This window comes from Grampus griseus (assembly GCF_964374135.1).
Source record: "Grampus griseus genome assembly, chromosome: 19".
Lineage (NCBI taxonomy): Eukaryota > Metazoa > Chordata > Mammalia > Artiodactyla > Delphinidae > Grampus > Grampus griseus.
Genome location: NC_139013.1, coordinates 10,054,904 through 10,067,936, shown reverse-complemented (window position 1 = coordinate 10,067,936; position 13,033 = coordinate 10,054,904). Strand labels below are relative to the sequence as shown.

At 52.3% G+C, this 13,033-nt stretch overlaps 1 protein-coding gene across 1 annotated transcript in view; it reads left to right on the top strand.

Moving 5' to 3' along the window:
- Nucleotides 1–844: 844 nt before the first annotated feature.
- Nucleotides 845–13,033, top strand: part of RELB (RELB proto-oncogene, NF-kB subunit) — a 29,307-nt gene continuing 17,118 nt past the window's right edge. Inside the window, exons 1-3 of the mRNA XM_082677942.1 lie at nt 845–1,060; nt 2,061–2,108; nt 7,017–7,381. Coding sequence (XP_082534068.1) covers nt 1,006–1,060; nt 2,061–2,108; nt 7,017–7,381 — 468 coding nt within the window. The 5' untranslated portion in view covers nt 845–1,005. The remainder of the gene's footprint in view (nt 1,061–2,060; nt 2,109–7,016; nt 7,382–13,033) is intronic.

Here is a 13,033-nt window from a genome sequence, read left to right as displayed (position 1 = left end):
AGCCTCAGTCTCCTCCTCTCTGCAGTAATTCCAATTCTATCACCTTCCTCTGATGCTGGTGCAAGGTGTGAGGTATCTGTGAGGCCCCCAGGTAAGCCCAGGGGTCAGGCACTCAGCTCAATATGTATCCTGGGGGCTACACTGTTACCATTCCTGGACTAAGTTACTGAGCCTTTGAGCTGAAAGTGCTACGGGCTATTAGGAAACTTGGAGGAGCTGTGGGGAGGAAAAAAACATCCATCCATTCACTTAGTAAAAACTTATTGGGCACCTACTGTTTTTCAAGCGCCGTTCTGGGTGCTGGGGATACAGCAAGGAACAAAACAGACAAGTCCTACAGCTGACATCCTAGCTTTAAACTTTTACGTAGGATCACTCCTGATTTACTCAGGTTAAGGAACTGAGCTGTAGAGAGACCATGGAGGTTTCGAAAAGATTATCATCATCGGCAGCTGTGGAGCTCTGGTAACCTCCTGATCCCAAAGCTTCCCTTCGAGACAGAGAAACAACAGGTCAAGTCCGGTTGGCAGACCTGGGGTGGGCAGGCCTCAGTCTTCTTACTTGCTCCATGGGTAGGTTGTGAGTGGCCCCAAGCAGGACTCAGTGGTCTCCACCAGAGCAATGGGCATCGTCGCGGGCCGGGCCCCTCCTGTGCCTCGGCCTCCTCTTCCCGGCCGACCCCGCCCCCGAGGCCACGTGACGCGTGGGGGTTTTCCCGTTTCCCTGACGTGACGTAACGACAGGGTGCAGGCCAATGAGCGCGCAGGCCGGCGGCGCCGGGGAATTCCGCCGCCCCGCCCCCGCCCGCCGCCCGCCCGGCCCGGCCCGGCGCCCCCCGCAACCCGGGCGCCGCGCGTCCAGCCCGGCCTGCGGCCCCAGCCCCTGCGTCGCTCTCCCGACCCGCGATCGTCCGCCAGACCGTGCCACCTGGCCGCTCGGCCTGCCCGCGTGTGTGTGTTTTGGTCTGGGCTGGCCTCCGGGCCGTCAGTCCCCACTGGTTGGGCCATGCCGAGTCGCCGCGTCGCCAGATCGTCCGCTGCGCCGGAGCTGGGGGCCTTGGGTAAGAGGGGCCGGGGTTCAAGAGAGGAGTCTGGGGCGGGACTGGAGATGCGGGAGGCCTGGGGCCCTGGAGTGGTCTAGGGGTTCCTACAGGAGTCTTAGGGGTTTTGCGGGGAGAGTGTGACGGTACCGGGGACACTATATCAAAGGGAAGGAAGGAGGCAGAGGATGGTGACCGGGTCCGGTCCAAGGTAAGAGAGAGACGTCCCACTAGAGAGTGAGAAGGGGGCGGGGCCTGACCCTGAGGCAAAGAAGGGGGCGGGGCCCGACTACGAGAGGGGAGGGGCAGAGCCTGACTCGGAGAAGGAGGAGCGGGAGCTGCTCCTGAGGGACTGGGCGTGGCCAGACACAGAGAGGGAGAAAAAGGAGAAGCCTGGCCCACAGAAGGGGGCGGGGCCTGACCATGAGTGCGAGAAGAGGGCGGGACCTAAACTCAAAGAAGCAAGGTCTCACCTACTCAGAGTAAGGGGCGGGGCTTAAGGGAGATACGGGGGCGGGGCCGTACTCGGAGAGGGAGAAGAGGCGGGCCCGACTCTGGCAGAGAGAAGGGGGAGGGCCTGCTCTGAAAAAAAGAGGGCGGGGTCTGACTCAGAGAAGAAAGAGGAGGTGGGGCTCGCCTTTGGAGAGAAGTGGCAGGGTCTGAGGGAGAAGGGGACGGGCCTGACACTGGAAAAGTGAAGAGGGAGGGTCTGACACTGAAATAAGGAAGAGGGTGGGGGCTTTCCTAACTGAGGCTGAGAAGAGCTCCTCCAGGCCCTTCTCAGCCTTCTTAAGGGAGAGAAGGAGCAGGGCCTGAGTGTGATGAAGGGTGGGGTGACTGACAGAAACTAGGGAACCTGTCCATGAGTTAAGGAAGGAAGGCCGGACCATGCGGGCTAGAAGGGTGAGGGGCATGCTCCAAAGGGGCGGGGCCAGGAGAGGAACGGGGTGGGGCTTGGGAGATTCTCTGGTTCTCCCGCCGTATTACTATCACCTCCTGAGACATGCCTCCATCCCTGCAGGGGCCGCGGACCTCTCCTCGCTCTCGCTCGCCGTTTCCAGGACCACGGGTGAGCAGCCCTCCACAGTTCCTGCCCATCTGCACGCTCAGGATGGGGCAGGAGGAATCCTATGGAGGTGGCGTTGTGTACGCCTCTGTCTGGGGGTTTTGCGGAGGTCTACCCCAGCTTTCCTCAGCCTGTATCCCTCCCTGCCCGTTGAGATGGGGTCCCCAGATGCCCCTACCTCCCGGGTGATAGGGAGCTGGGGAAGTAAAACTAACCACCTATTCACTCTCTAAGAGAGTCCTCTTTAGAGATTCACTATGGTAGTGCAGAGCGTAATAATTACATACTGGTGCCACCACCCCTTCACTGTAAGTCACTTCCCTTCTCTGGGCCTCAGTCTTCCTCATCTGTAGGATGGGCATAATATCAATGCCTCAGAGGGACCGAGAGGATTCAATGAGCTGATACAGCTAAACAGTATCAGTATTAAAGCAATAACAGTATTAAAGCAGTGTCTGGCACGCAGTTAAGGGTCACCCAGAGAACTGTTAAAACAGAGTTTTGGGCCCCACCTCCAGAGTTTCTGATTCAGTAGCTCCAGGATGGGCTCTAAGAGTTTGCATTTCTAGCAACTTCCCCAGAGATGTTGAGAACCACTAGTCTCTAAGGCCCCTCATCCTGTGCCATCCAAAATTCAGTGCTGCCCAAGGAAATGCAGAAGCAAGGCCAAAGGATGACATCATCTCTCATAAATGTGCTGGAATTTGGAGGGCAGGGATTGAGTCCTGCCACCAGGAAAACTCAGTGGCCCCAGTGGGCTGGGTCTGAACCTCTCTCTGGAGGTAAAATCTTGGGATGGACCCCAGAAGTGCTGGCGTGGCCGAGGAGGAGGCCCTGCGGGTTCTCTAAGAGGTTTGTGAGTTTGGGAGATAGTGAAAGGTGGGAGATGGCATTGGGAACAGGTACTGCCAAGCACTGGTTCTGGGCAAGAGCAAGGTTGAGACTTTTCTGACCCAAGACCTAGATCTTTGGTTTCTTTCAATTGAGAGTAATTTCTGACGTTATCCGTTCAGCAGATATTTATTGAGTTCCAATTGCATACCTGGCCCTGTGCTGGGCAGTGCTGAGCACTCAGCAGTGACCAAGACAGCCCTGGCTCTGCCCTCACAGGGTTCCCTACCTAGATGTGGAAGCAGATATGTACACAATGAATTATATGTAGGATTATAAAATGTGATATAAAGGCCCTAAACAAATCTTGGGATCAGTGACACCTAAATAACATGGTGGGGATGGGAGAACGACTGAGATAGACTGGGAGGGAAATTTTCCCTCATTTTGATGGGCCAAACACATACTGGGCCCTGGGTATACAGTGGGGATGGGGCAGGTGTGTTTCCTACTCTCTGGTGTTCACAGTCTACAGGAGACAGATATGAATCACTCTAATATAAGGTCATGTCAAATCCTAGCCAGTGCCATGAAAATGATAAAACCAAGGCACCTAACTGTGAGTGACTGGAGTGGCGGTTCTGGGGGCTATCTTGGATAAAGTAGTCAGGGAAGACCCATCTAGGAGGTGACATTTGACCAGGGACCTGAAAGGGGAGGAGGAGGCATGCAAAGGTCGGAAGGAAGAGCATTCTGGTAGAGACCAGCCTGTGCAAAGGCCCTGAGGCATGAAAGACAGCTGCTCAAGTGTGGCCCATCCTGGCTGGCCCTGAATGGTGGCAAGTTTGTGTGGGAGTTTGGGAGGGGGGCAGGTTGTTAGTTGAGCTGAGCCCTGAATAAAGAGAAGTCCCTAACATTTCCTGGATGAAAGAGGATTTTAGATAATAATAATAATGGCTAAGTTTTATGGAGGGCCTGAAGTGTCGGACCCTGTGCTAAGCAATTTCCCAGTGTGCTTCTAAATCCTCATGTTAATGCCTGAGATATAGCAGACCTTTTTATAGAGAAGGAGGCTCAGAGAGGTTAGGCAACTTTCCCAAGGCAACACAGCCAGAAGTGACAGCCGGGATTCAAACTAACATCTGTGTGACTCCACACCCCGTGCTCTGAAACCATGTCTTCCAACCTCCCCATTTTATAGACAGACAATCTGAGGCCTAGAGAGGGGAAGCAATTTACCCACATCCATAAAATAATGTCTCCCAACACCTTACCCAACAGCAGCATTTATGTATCGTCTACTATTATGGCAGTACTAAGTGCTTCCCGTATATTAAAGAGCCCAACCAGACAAGCATTATTATTGTGTCCATTTTATAGAGGAAGAAACCAAGGCACAAAAAGAGTTTAAGTAATGGGCTCAAGGCCACATGGTTAGCAAGGAACAGAGCCAGGATTTGAACTGAGGCAGTACAAAGCTTCAGCCACAGCTGCCCGGGCCTCAGTTTCCCCTCGCAGCCTGGGAGCTCCTTGAGGGCTCAAAGTCTAACTCATCTTTGGATCCCCAGGTCATCCAGCACGAATGCCTGAGAAGGTGTTTCCAAGTTGAAGTGACTTGAAGTTGGCCCTGCCAGTGATCTGTAGCGTGTCCCTTCCTCTCTCCCAGCCTCAGTGTCCCCATCTACCAAGTGGGGATGTCCTCCCCACCCTGGTGACTTCACAGATCACATGAGATAAGCGGGGCGGGAAGACTGCTTTCCAGGGAGCAAAGGTCTGGCTCTGGGAGCCACTCCCCGAGAGTGGAGGAGGAGGACAGGTCTGGCAGCAGGGCAGGCTGGCAACGATTCAGTGGCCAGCGGCCAGCGCAGGCAACCCTGGATGGGGCATCTGGCCCCGGTCTGCCCTCCCTTGCTGTGTGACCCCACAGGCTTGCTTGCTCCCTCTGGACTCCCCTTGTTCTGTCTGTGGAATCATGGGAGGTTGGTTTCCATCCTTCACGGTCCCTTCCAGGCTGAGCTTTCCTGAGGAGGTGATAAGGGGCTTCCCCAGCATTGCTGTCATTCCCCCCTCAGGAAGTAGGGGCAAATCCCGGATACCGGCTGGGTACCGCTGGGGACTGGCATGGGACGCAGAGGGAGGTGGTTGCCGAGAAGCGAAGGATCAGCCTTCCTGGATCTTCAGACACCAGGAAGTGATCTCCCAGGGTCTAGGGTGGGCTTTAGGGAGGGCTCCACCCCCACATTTTGTTTAGAGTCTTGGGCATCCATTTTTTCCCCTGGTGATGAGACCCTTGGCTTTTCCTTAGATTCTCAACACTGCTTCATAATCCCCGATCTAAAGGTTTTTAGGGGGAGGCATTTGAGGGTAGCCTGACCCTGGGACCCCAACGTTGGTCGCTGAAGGGAGGGTAGGCCAGGAGGGAGAGATGGGGGTTAGGGCTTAATATCCCAGGGAGTCAGAGCCCAGGATTTCCCAGGATGGAGGAAGGGGGAAGGGCTCCGGGAGGGGATGGGGTTGGGGAATCTGTCTTAAAAGATGAAAGTCTTGACCACTTGCTGGACCTCACCTTTCTCTTTCTCTTCCTTCCACAGATGAATTGGGTGAGTATCACAGGGCAGTTCTGGGGGGAGGCTGGGGAGTCCAAGTGCTCACAGAGAGGGACCTTGGCCTTCCTTGTTGGGGAGGAGGTCACAGTATGACTTCTGGGACTGCTGGGGGATTTTAACAAAGTCATGTGCTCCCAGGGTACTTAGCAATGCTTGACACTTAGTGAAGATTCAGCATAGGCCAGCCGTCTTTAATATTAGTTACTGTTACTACAACTATTGTTCATTCCTTCGATGAGTTGTATTGAGCACCTGCTGCACGCCAGGCACCGTTCTAGGCACCGGGGATTCAGCCACGAACCAAAGTCCCTGCTCTCTTGGAACTGATACTCTAGTGGCAGAGACAGGAGGAAAAGGAATAAAGAACAAAATAACGTTAGACTGGGCTAAGGAAATAAACAGCAAGAGGCCTGGGGAAAACACACTAGGTTGGGCCTTTCTGAAGAGGTAGGCTGAGACCGGAAGGATGAGAAGGAGCCAGCATGGGTTCAATGGGGGGAAGCGTGGAACAGGCAGATGGAGGAGCCAGTCCAATGCCCTGAAGAGGGAGGGCCGGGCTTGGTGGGTGCAAGTGACAGAAAAGAGGCCAGAGCATGATGACAGGGGGCAGCGGGAGGCAAGAAGCCCAGGACAGAGGGGGCCCGTCCACAGAAGGCTCTGTGGCCAAGGTCGGGGGTGTGGGTTTTGTCTTTGTCCTGTTTTCCTGAGATGAGTGGAGTTTGGGGAGAGTTTTATATGGGGAAGGTGTTGACTTTGACTCTTAGGGAGATGGGAGCCACTGGAGGCTTCTGTTCAGAAGCGGACAGGGTCTGACATCAGATCCCTCTGGCTGTGTTTGGCAGATAGACTGGAAGAGGCGAGGTGGGGAACAGGAGTAGTGGTTCAGATGGAGAATGACGGAGGGTGGCCCAGGGAGGGAGCAGTGGGCGTGGGGACAGGTGGTGGGAACGTAAATGTATATTCGAGGTAGAGGCAGAAGTTCATGGATTGGACATAGCAGATGTGCGATCGTAAGCAGCTGATAAAGATGTGCGTCCTTACAGCTTGAGCACCGCGGATGGTGGTGCTGACTTCTGAGATGGGAACGGCTTGGGCAGAGCACCTGTTATTCTCGTTGTTATTAAATGGGGCCAGATGGAGGCAGGGGTACCTGTGACTTGGTTCTACCTTGATCCAGGTGAGAGGTGATGGAGGCATGGGTTCAGGAGCTGTTTCGGAGGCGGGTGGACAGGAGGGTGCAGGAGAAGGAGAAACCAGGCCGACCCCTGGGGTTTTGGGCTTCAAGAAACTGGGGGACGCTATGCGTCTGTTTCCAAGAAGGAGGGCAGGGGCTTTTCTGTGTTCGGAGCTGACGCCCCTGCCCTTGGCCCACAAGAAATATGTCTTGAAGAAATGAACGGACGGGAAAAGGCGAGAGCAGCACAAGTCTGGGGGTAAAAAAAGCCTTTTCTTTGACAATCAGCGTCATCCCTAGGTTTTGCTTCTCCCGCAGAGATCATCGACGAGTACATCAAGGAGAATGGCTTCGGCCTGGAGGGGGCGCAGCCGGGCCCGGGCGAGGGGCTGCCGCGCCTGGTGTCTCGCGGGGCGGCCTCCCTGAGCACCGTCACCCTGGGCGCCGCGGCGCCCCCGCCCCCGGCCACGCCGCCGCCCTGGGGCTGCCCTCTGGGCCGGCTGGTGCCCCCGGCTCCGGGCCCCGGGCCGCGGCCGCACCTGATCATCACCGAGCAGCCCAAGCAGCGCGGCATGCGCTTCCGCTACGAGTGCGAGGGCCGCTCGGCCGGCAGCATCCTCGGGGAGAGCAGCACAGAGGCCAGCAAGACGCTGCCCGCCATCGAGGTGGGCACCAGGGGCGGTGGGACTCGCGTGTCCCCGCCCCGGAGATCCATATGCATGTATTTAATTATTCATGTATTTTATGGTGGTTATTATTATTGCTGTTGCTATTGTTGGAGCGGATGATACCACTGTCACTTGGCCTTAAATTTAAAGGGCATTCAAAGAAAGGCCTTCTTCCCGGCAATTTGACAGTATTGGTCAAAATTATCATTGGTAGCCTCCTGGTTCACCAGTGAGGCCTTAAGAATCAGAGTATCTGGATTCGAATCCAGGTACTGCCTTAGGCAGGTTACTCGGTCCCTCTGTGCCTCCTCCTCTACAAAATGGGATAATACGGACTTCCCTGGCGGTCCAGTGGTTGGGACTCCACACTTACACTGCTGGGGACCCGGGTTCGATCCCTGGTTGGGGAACTAGGATCCTGCAGGCCCTGTGGCATGGCCCCCCAAAAAATTAAAAAACTGAATAATAATAATAACCAAGCACCTGGGGTTGCTGGGAGGAGTAAATGAGTTACTTATACACGCCAAGTACCTCCAACATGGTGAGTGCTCGAATGAGAGAGCTTCTAGTATTACTAGTATAATTATTATTATCATTATTACTCTTAGGCCGGGCCATTCCACTTCTAGGAACTTATCATGTAGATATGCCTGCATCTGGGTGAAAGAGGGACGTACAAGTTTCTCCCTTGCAGCCTTGTTTGTATAGAGAAGAATTGGAAGTTTCCGTGTTAATCATCAGGGGACTGGTGAAATAATCGATAATCTACCGATTGCAATCCTATGCAGCAGGGACAAATGTATCTGTGTAAGTGTGCAGATAAATATAAATACATACAGTTAATACAGAAAAAATTTTAAATGAAGCCATCCCTGAGGTACTGATGTGGAAGTATCCATCTCCATGATATATTGATTTTGTTTAAATTGAGGTGCAGAATTTTGTGGGTATTATACAGTTGACCCTTGAACAACATGGGTTTGAACTGGGCGGGTCCGCTTAAACGGGGATTTTTGGGCCTCTCACTGTTGTGGCCTCTCCCGTTGCGGAGCACAGGCTCCGGACGCGCATACTCAGCGGCCATGGCTCACGGGCCCAGCCGCTCCGCGGCATGTGGGATCTTCCCGGACCGGGACACGAACCCGCGTCCCCTACGTCGGCAGGCGGACTCTCAACCACTGCGCCACCAGGGAAGCCCAAACGGGGATTTTTTTCAACAGTAAATACGATCCCCAGTTGTTGGAATCCCCCCAGGCGGAACCGCAGAAACACGGATACTGAGGACCAGCTATAAGTTATAGGTGGATTTCCCACTGCAGGCAGGGTCGATGCCCCAGCGCTCCCTCCCCCACTCCCCACATTGTTCAAGGTAAACTGTACTACCGTGTGTGTCAAAAAGAGGGGAAAATAAGATTTTCAATTGGTATTTGGTAGTATTTGCGTACAGAAACTCTGGAAAGGAAAACAAATACAGGTGAATTCTTTTTTGGAGGCAGTGCTGAATGGATAAGGTACAGACAAGATTTTCAACTATACCCATCTTTATTTTATTTTATTTTTTATTTTATTTTTGGCTGTGTTGGGTCTTCCTTGCTGTGCGGGCTTTCTCTAGTTGCAGTGAGCGGGGGCTGCTCTTCATTGCAGTGCATGGGCTTCTCGTTGCGGTGGCTTCTCTTGTTGCAAGCCCAGGCTCCAGTAGTTGTGGCGCTGGGGCTTAGGTGCTCCGCGGCATGTGGGATCTTCCTGGACCAGGGCTTGAACCCGTGTCCCCTGCATTGGCAGGCGGATTCTTAACCACTGTGCCACCAGGGAAGCCCTTTATTTTGTTTTAAAATTTTGAATCATATGACGTGGATCAAAACGTTCAAAAATATGAAGAGTCATGTTAAATTAACATAATTTAAATTAAATTAAAATGAACAAAAGTCCCCCATTCCTGCCTCCAGGTTCCCCCCGCCACCCAGAGGTAACCATTGTTATCAATATCTCATGGAGCCTTTCAGGAGTATTTTATGATTAATGATTATACAGGCAAATATATATATACGTATATACTATCCCCCTTTTTTACATAAAGGGGAGCGCGCGTGCGCGTGTGTATATAAAATGTGTGGGGTTTTCTGTTTTTTGGGTTTTTTTGGCTGTGCCACGCAGCTTGCGGGATCTATTTCCCCAACCAGGGATCGAACCCAGGCCAGTGGAAACATGGAGTCCTAACCACTGGACCACCAGATTCCCTTCCAGAAGTTATTTGAGTGACACACATGAAGGAAATAATAGATGAACTGAGTCGTTCTCTACAGCCCTGCTTGTAATAGCGGGAAACAGGAAACAACCAAAATGTCCACCAATAGGAGACTTGCACAATATAGTATCCTATGTCCACACGGTGGGATGAGATGGTAAAGAGAATAAGGCAGCTTCAGTCATGCTGATGTGAGCTCAGCTCCAAGATACATTCTTAAGTAAAAAAAAACACATTTTAGGACTTCCCTGACGGTCCAGTGGTTAAGACTCTACGCTTCCACTGCCGGCGGCACGGGTTTGATTCCAGGTGGGGGAACTAAGATCCTGCAAGCTGTGTGGCATGGCCAAAAAGTAAAAGTTAAAAAAAAAAAAAACAACTTCTGGAAGTGGGATTGCCCGTCAAAGATAATTTGACGGCTGTTGCCGAATTGCCCTGCCCGGGGGGTTGCATGCATGACTGTCTCTCCCAGTGATTTCTGAGAGGCCTGGTTCCTGTGCCTTTCCAATACGGAGACTTCATGTGTTTCTGGATCTTTGCCCAAGTGTCCGTGGACCCTGAATTATGTCCTCACCATCCCACCAGCCCTGGATCCCGGGCTCATCTGCTCCCTGACCTCCAGCTTCCTCCCTGGTGACCAGCTCTCAGTCTCCTCCAGATTTCCCCATACAAGACCGCCAGAGGGGTGCTGTTAAATTACACATCTGCTCCTCTCCCCTGTTCAGAATCCTCCTTTGGCTTCCTAGCACCCTCAGGAGGAAACCCAAGATCCTCCCTGAGCCTCTAAGACCTTTCATGGTCCGGCTTCTCCTGCCCATTCCCATCCAGCCCTCCTCACTCACCACCATCCAGCCACCAGCCCTTTGCCTGTGCCATTCCTCCTGCCTGGAGTGCTTTCCACCTGCAGCCTGGTCACCTCCTATTCACCCGTGAGGCCTCAGCCCACCTCAGGGACGCCATCCCTGACCCCGGCCCCAGGTCCCAGCTCCCTCGTGTGAGATCTGTTTCCCTTTCCTCTTCCTCAGTGGGATTTGTACTCAGAGCTTTACTTGGGGGATTAGCAGAGCAACCCTGTCGTACCCCAACAAGTTTGGATGTTAGGGTCAGAAAGACTTGGGCTTTGGTCCTGGCGCTGCCATTTACCAGCTGTAAATGTAGGGCAAGTCCAGTGCTTCCCTTGGCCTCAGTTTCCTCATCTGTAAAATGGGGATGAAGCTCCTGCCCCCACAGGACACTGTGAGGAAACCAGGGAGATGGCCCAGCACTGGTGTGCAGGACCCCTTACTCAGACAGGTGGTTGTAGTTGTTGTTATTGGATTTGGCTCCAGGCGTTGTGGCCAGAAGTAGTGTGTTAGCAGGACATTCTGGTGAAAAGAACGGTTTACTTTGAAACGTATATTCCATCACTGGCTTTTCAGGAATGGGCAAGTGTGGTACGTTAAGGGGCAATTTTGTAGCCCCTCATTTATCTTTAAGCATTTTGTCTGTTTTTCCAATTTGATAAGGGATATTTTTTCAACTTTATGTCTCAACTTTTTTGGAAAAATTTTAAGCCTATGCAAAGTAGACAAGGATAGCGCAATGAACACCCACATCCTTTTGCCACATTTGCTTTATGCCTCTCTCTTGGTTTATTTTTTTGGCCATGCCGCGAGGCTTGTGGGATCCTAGTTCCTGGACCAGGGAATGAACCCGGGCCCTCGGCAGTGAAAACACAGAGTCCTAACCACTGGACCGCCAGGGAATTCCCAATGCCTCTCTCTTTTTTTTTTCTTTTTTTAAAAATAAATTTATTTATTTTATTTACTTTAGTTTTGGCTGTGTTGGGTCTTCGTTGCTGCACGCCGGCTTTCTCTCGCTGCGGTGAGCGGGGGCTACTCTTTGTTGTGGTGTGTGGGCTTCTCATGGCGGTGGCTTCTCTTGTTGTGGAGCACGGGCTCTAGGTGCACAGGCTTCAGTAGTTGTGGCTCACGAGCTTAGTTGCTCCGTGGCATGTGGGATCTTCCTGGACCAGGGCTTGAACCCATGTCCCCTGCATTGGCAGGCAGATTCTTAACCACTGCGCCACCAGAGAAGCCTGCCTCTCTTTATATAGACATTTACGGAGGAAGATTTGAAAGTGAGTCAGAGATATGACACTTCACTCAAAATGTTTCAGCCTGTATCTCTCAAGAGCCATGACTTTTTTCTACAATGTAGGACCTTGTCTAATCACAACGCTGTTATCACATTCTAGAAACGTAATATTCCTGCAAGAATATTATCTAAGATTAAGTCCATAGTCTAATGATCCCAGCTGACCCCAGATATCCTTTATACCTGTTTCTTTTCTTGTCTGCTTGTTTAAAATCCAGTCCAGGATCACGTGCTGCCTTTAGTTGTCAGGTGTTGCTATGGTCTGAATGTTTGTGTCCCCCACCCTCCAATTCATATATTGAAACCCTAACCCGCAAGATGATGGGGAAGGTCCCTTCCACCATGTGAGGTCACAGTGACACAGTCTGCACCCAAAAGAGGCCCTCACCAGAACCCAATCGTGCTGTCGCCCTGATCTTGGGCTTCCAGCCTCCAGAACTGTCAAGAAATAAATTTCTGTTGCGTGTACGCCACCCAGTTCATGGTATTTTGTCACAGCAGCCCAAACAGAGGAAGACAGGTGTCTTTGGTATCTTTTGACTTGGGTTCATTCCTCAGTCTGTCTTTGCATTTCAGGACAGGGACATTTGTGCAGGACAGGAAAGGCGTTTTGTAGAATGTCCCACATTCCGGATTTATTGGCTGTTTCCAGATTAGATCAGGTTATTCATTTTGGTGGGAATACCCCAGCGGTGATGCTGTGGGCCTCTAAGAGTCTCACATCATGGCCATGGGGTGGTAGTTTAATACCTGATGCTGAGTCGGAGCCCGTGGTGAAGGTGGTGTGTTAGTCAGCTCGGGCTGCCATAACAAAGTACCACAGACTGCGTGCCTTGAACCACAGGAAGTTACTGTCTCACAGTTCTGGAGGCTGGAAGTCCAAAACCGAGCTATTGTCAGGGCTGGTTTCCTCTGAGGCCTCTCTCCTGGGCTTGCAGACGGCTGCCTTCTCGCTGTGTCCTCACTTGGTCTTTCCTCTGTGTCAGCACTGGTGTGTGTCCAGTGTCAGCCGTGTCAGCACACTCTTTGTGTGTCCAAATTACCTCTTCTTATAAGGCCATGAGGAGACTGGATTAGGACCCACCCTAAGGCCTCATTAATTTACTCACCTCTTTAAAGGCTCTATCTCCAAATGCAGTCACATTCTGAGGTACTGGGAGCTAGAGCTACAACATATGAATTTTGGGGGCGTGCAGTTTAGTCCATAACAGGGAGTGACCACCATTGAAAAGGTATAGCTTTCTCTTTGTAATTAATACATTACCTGT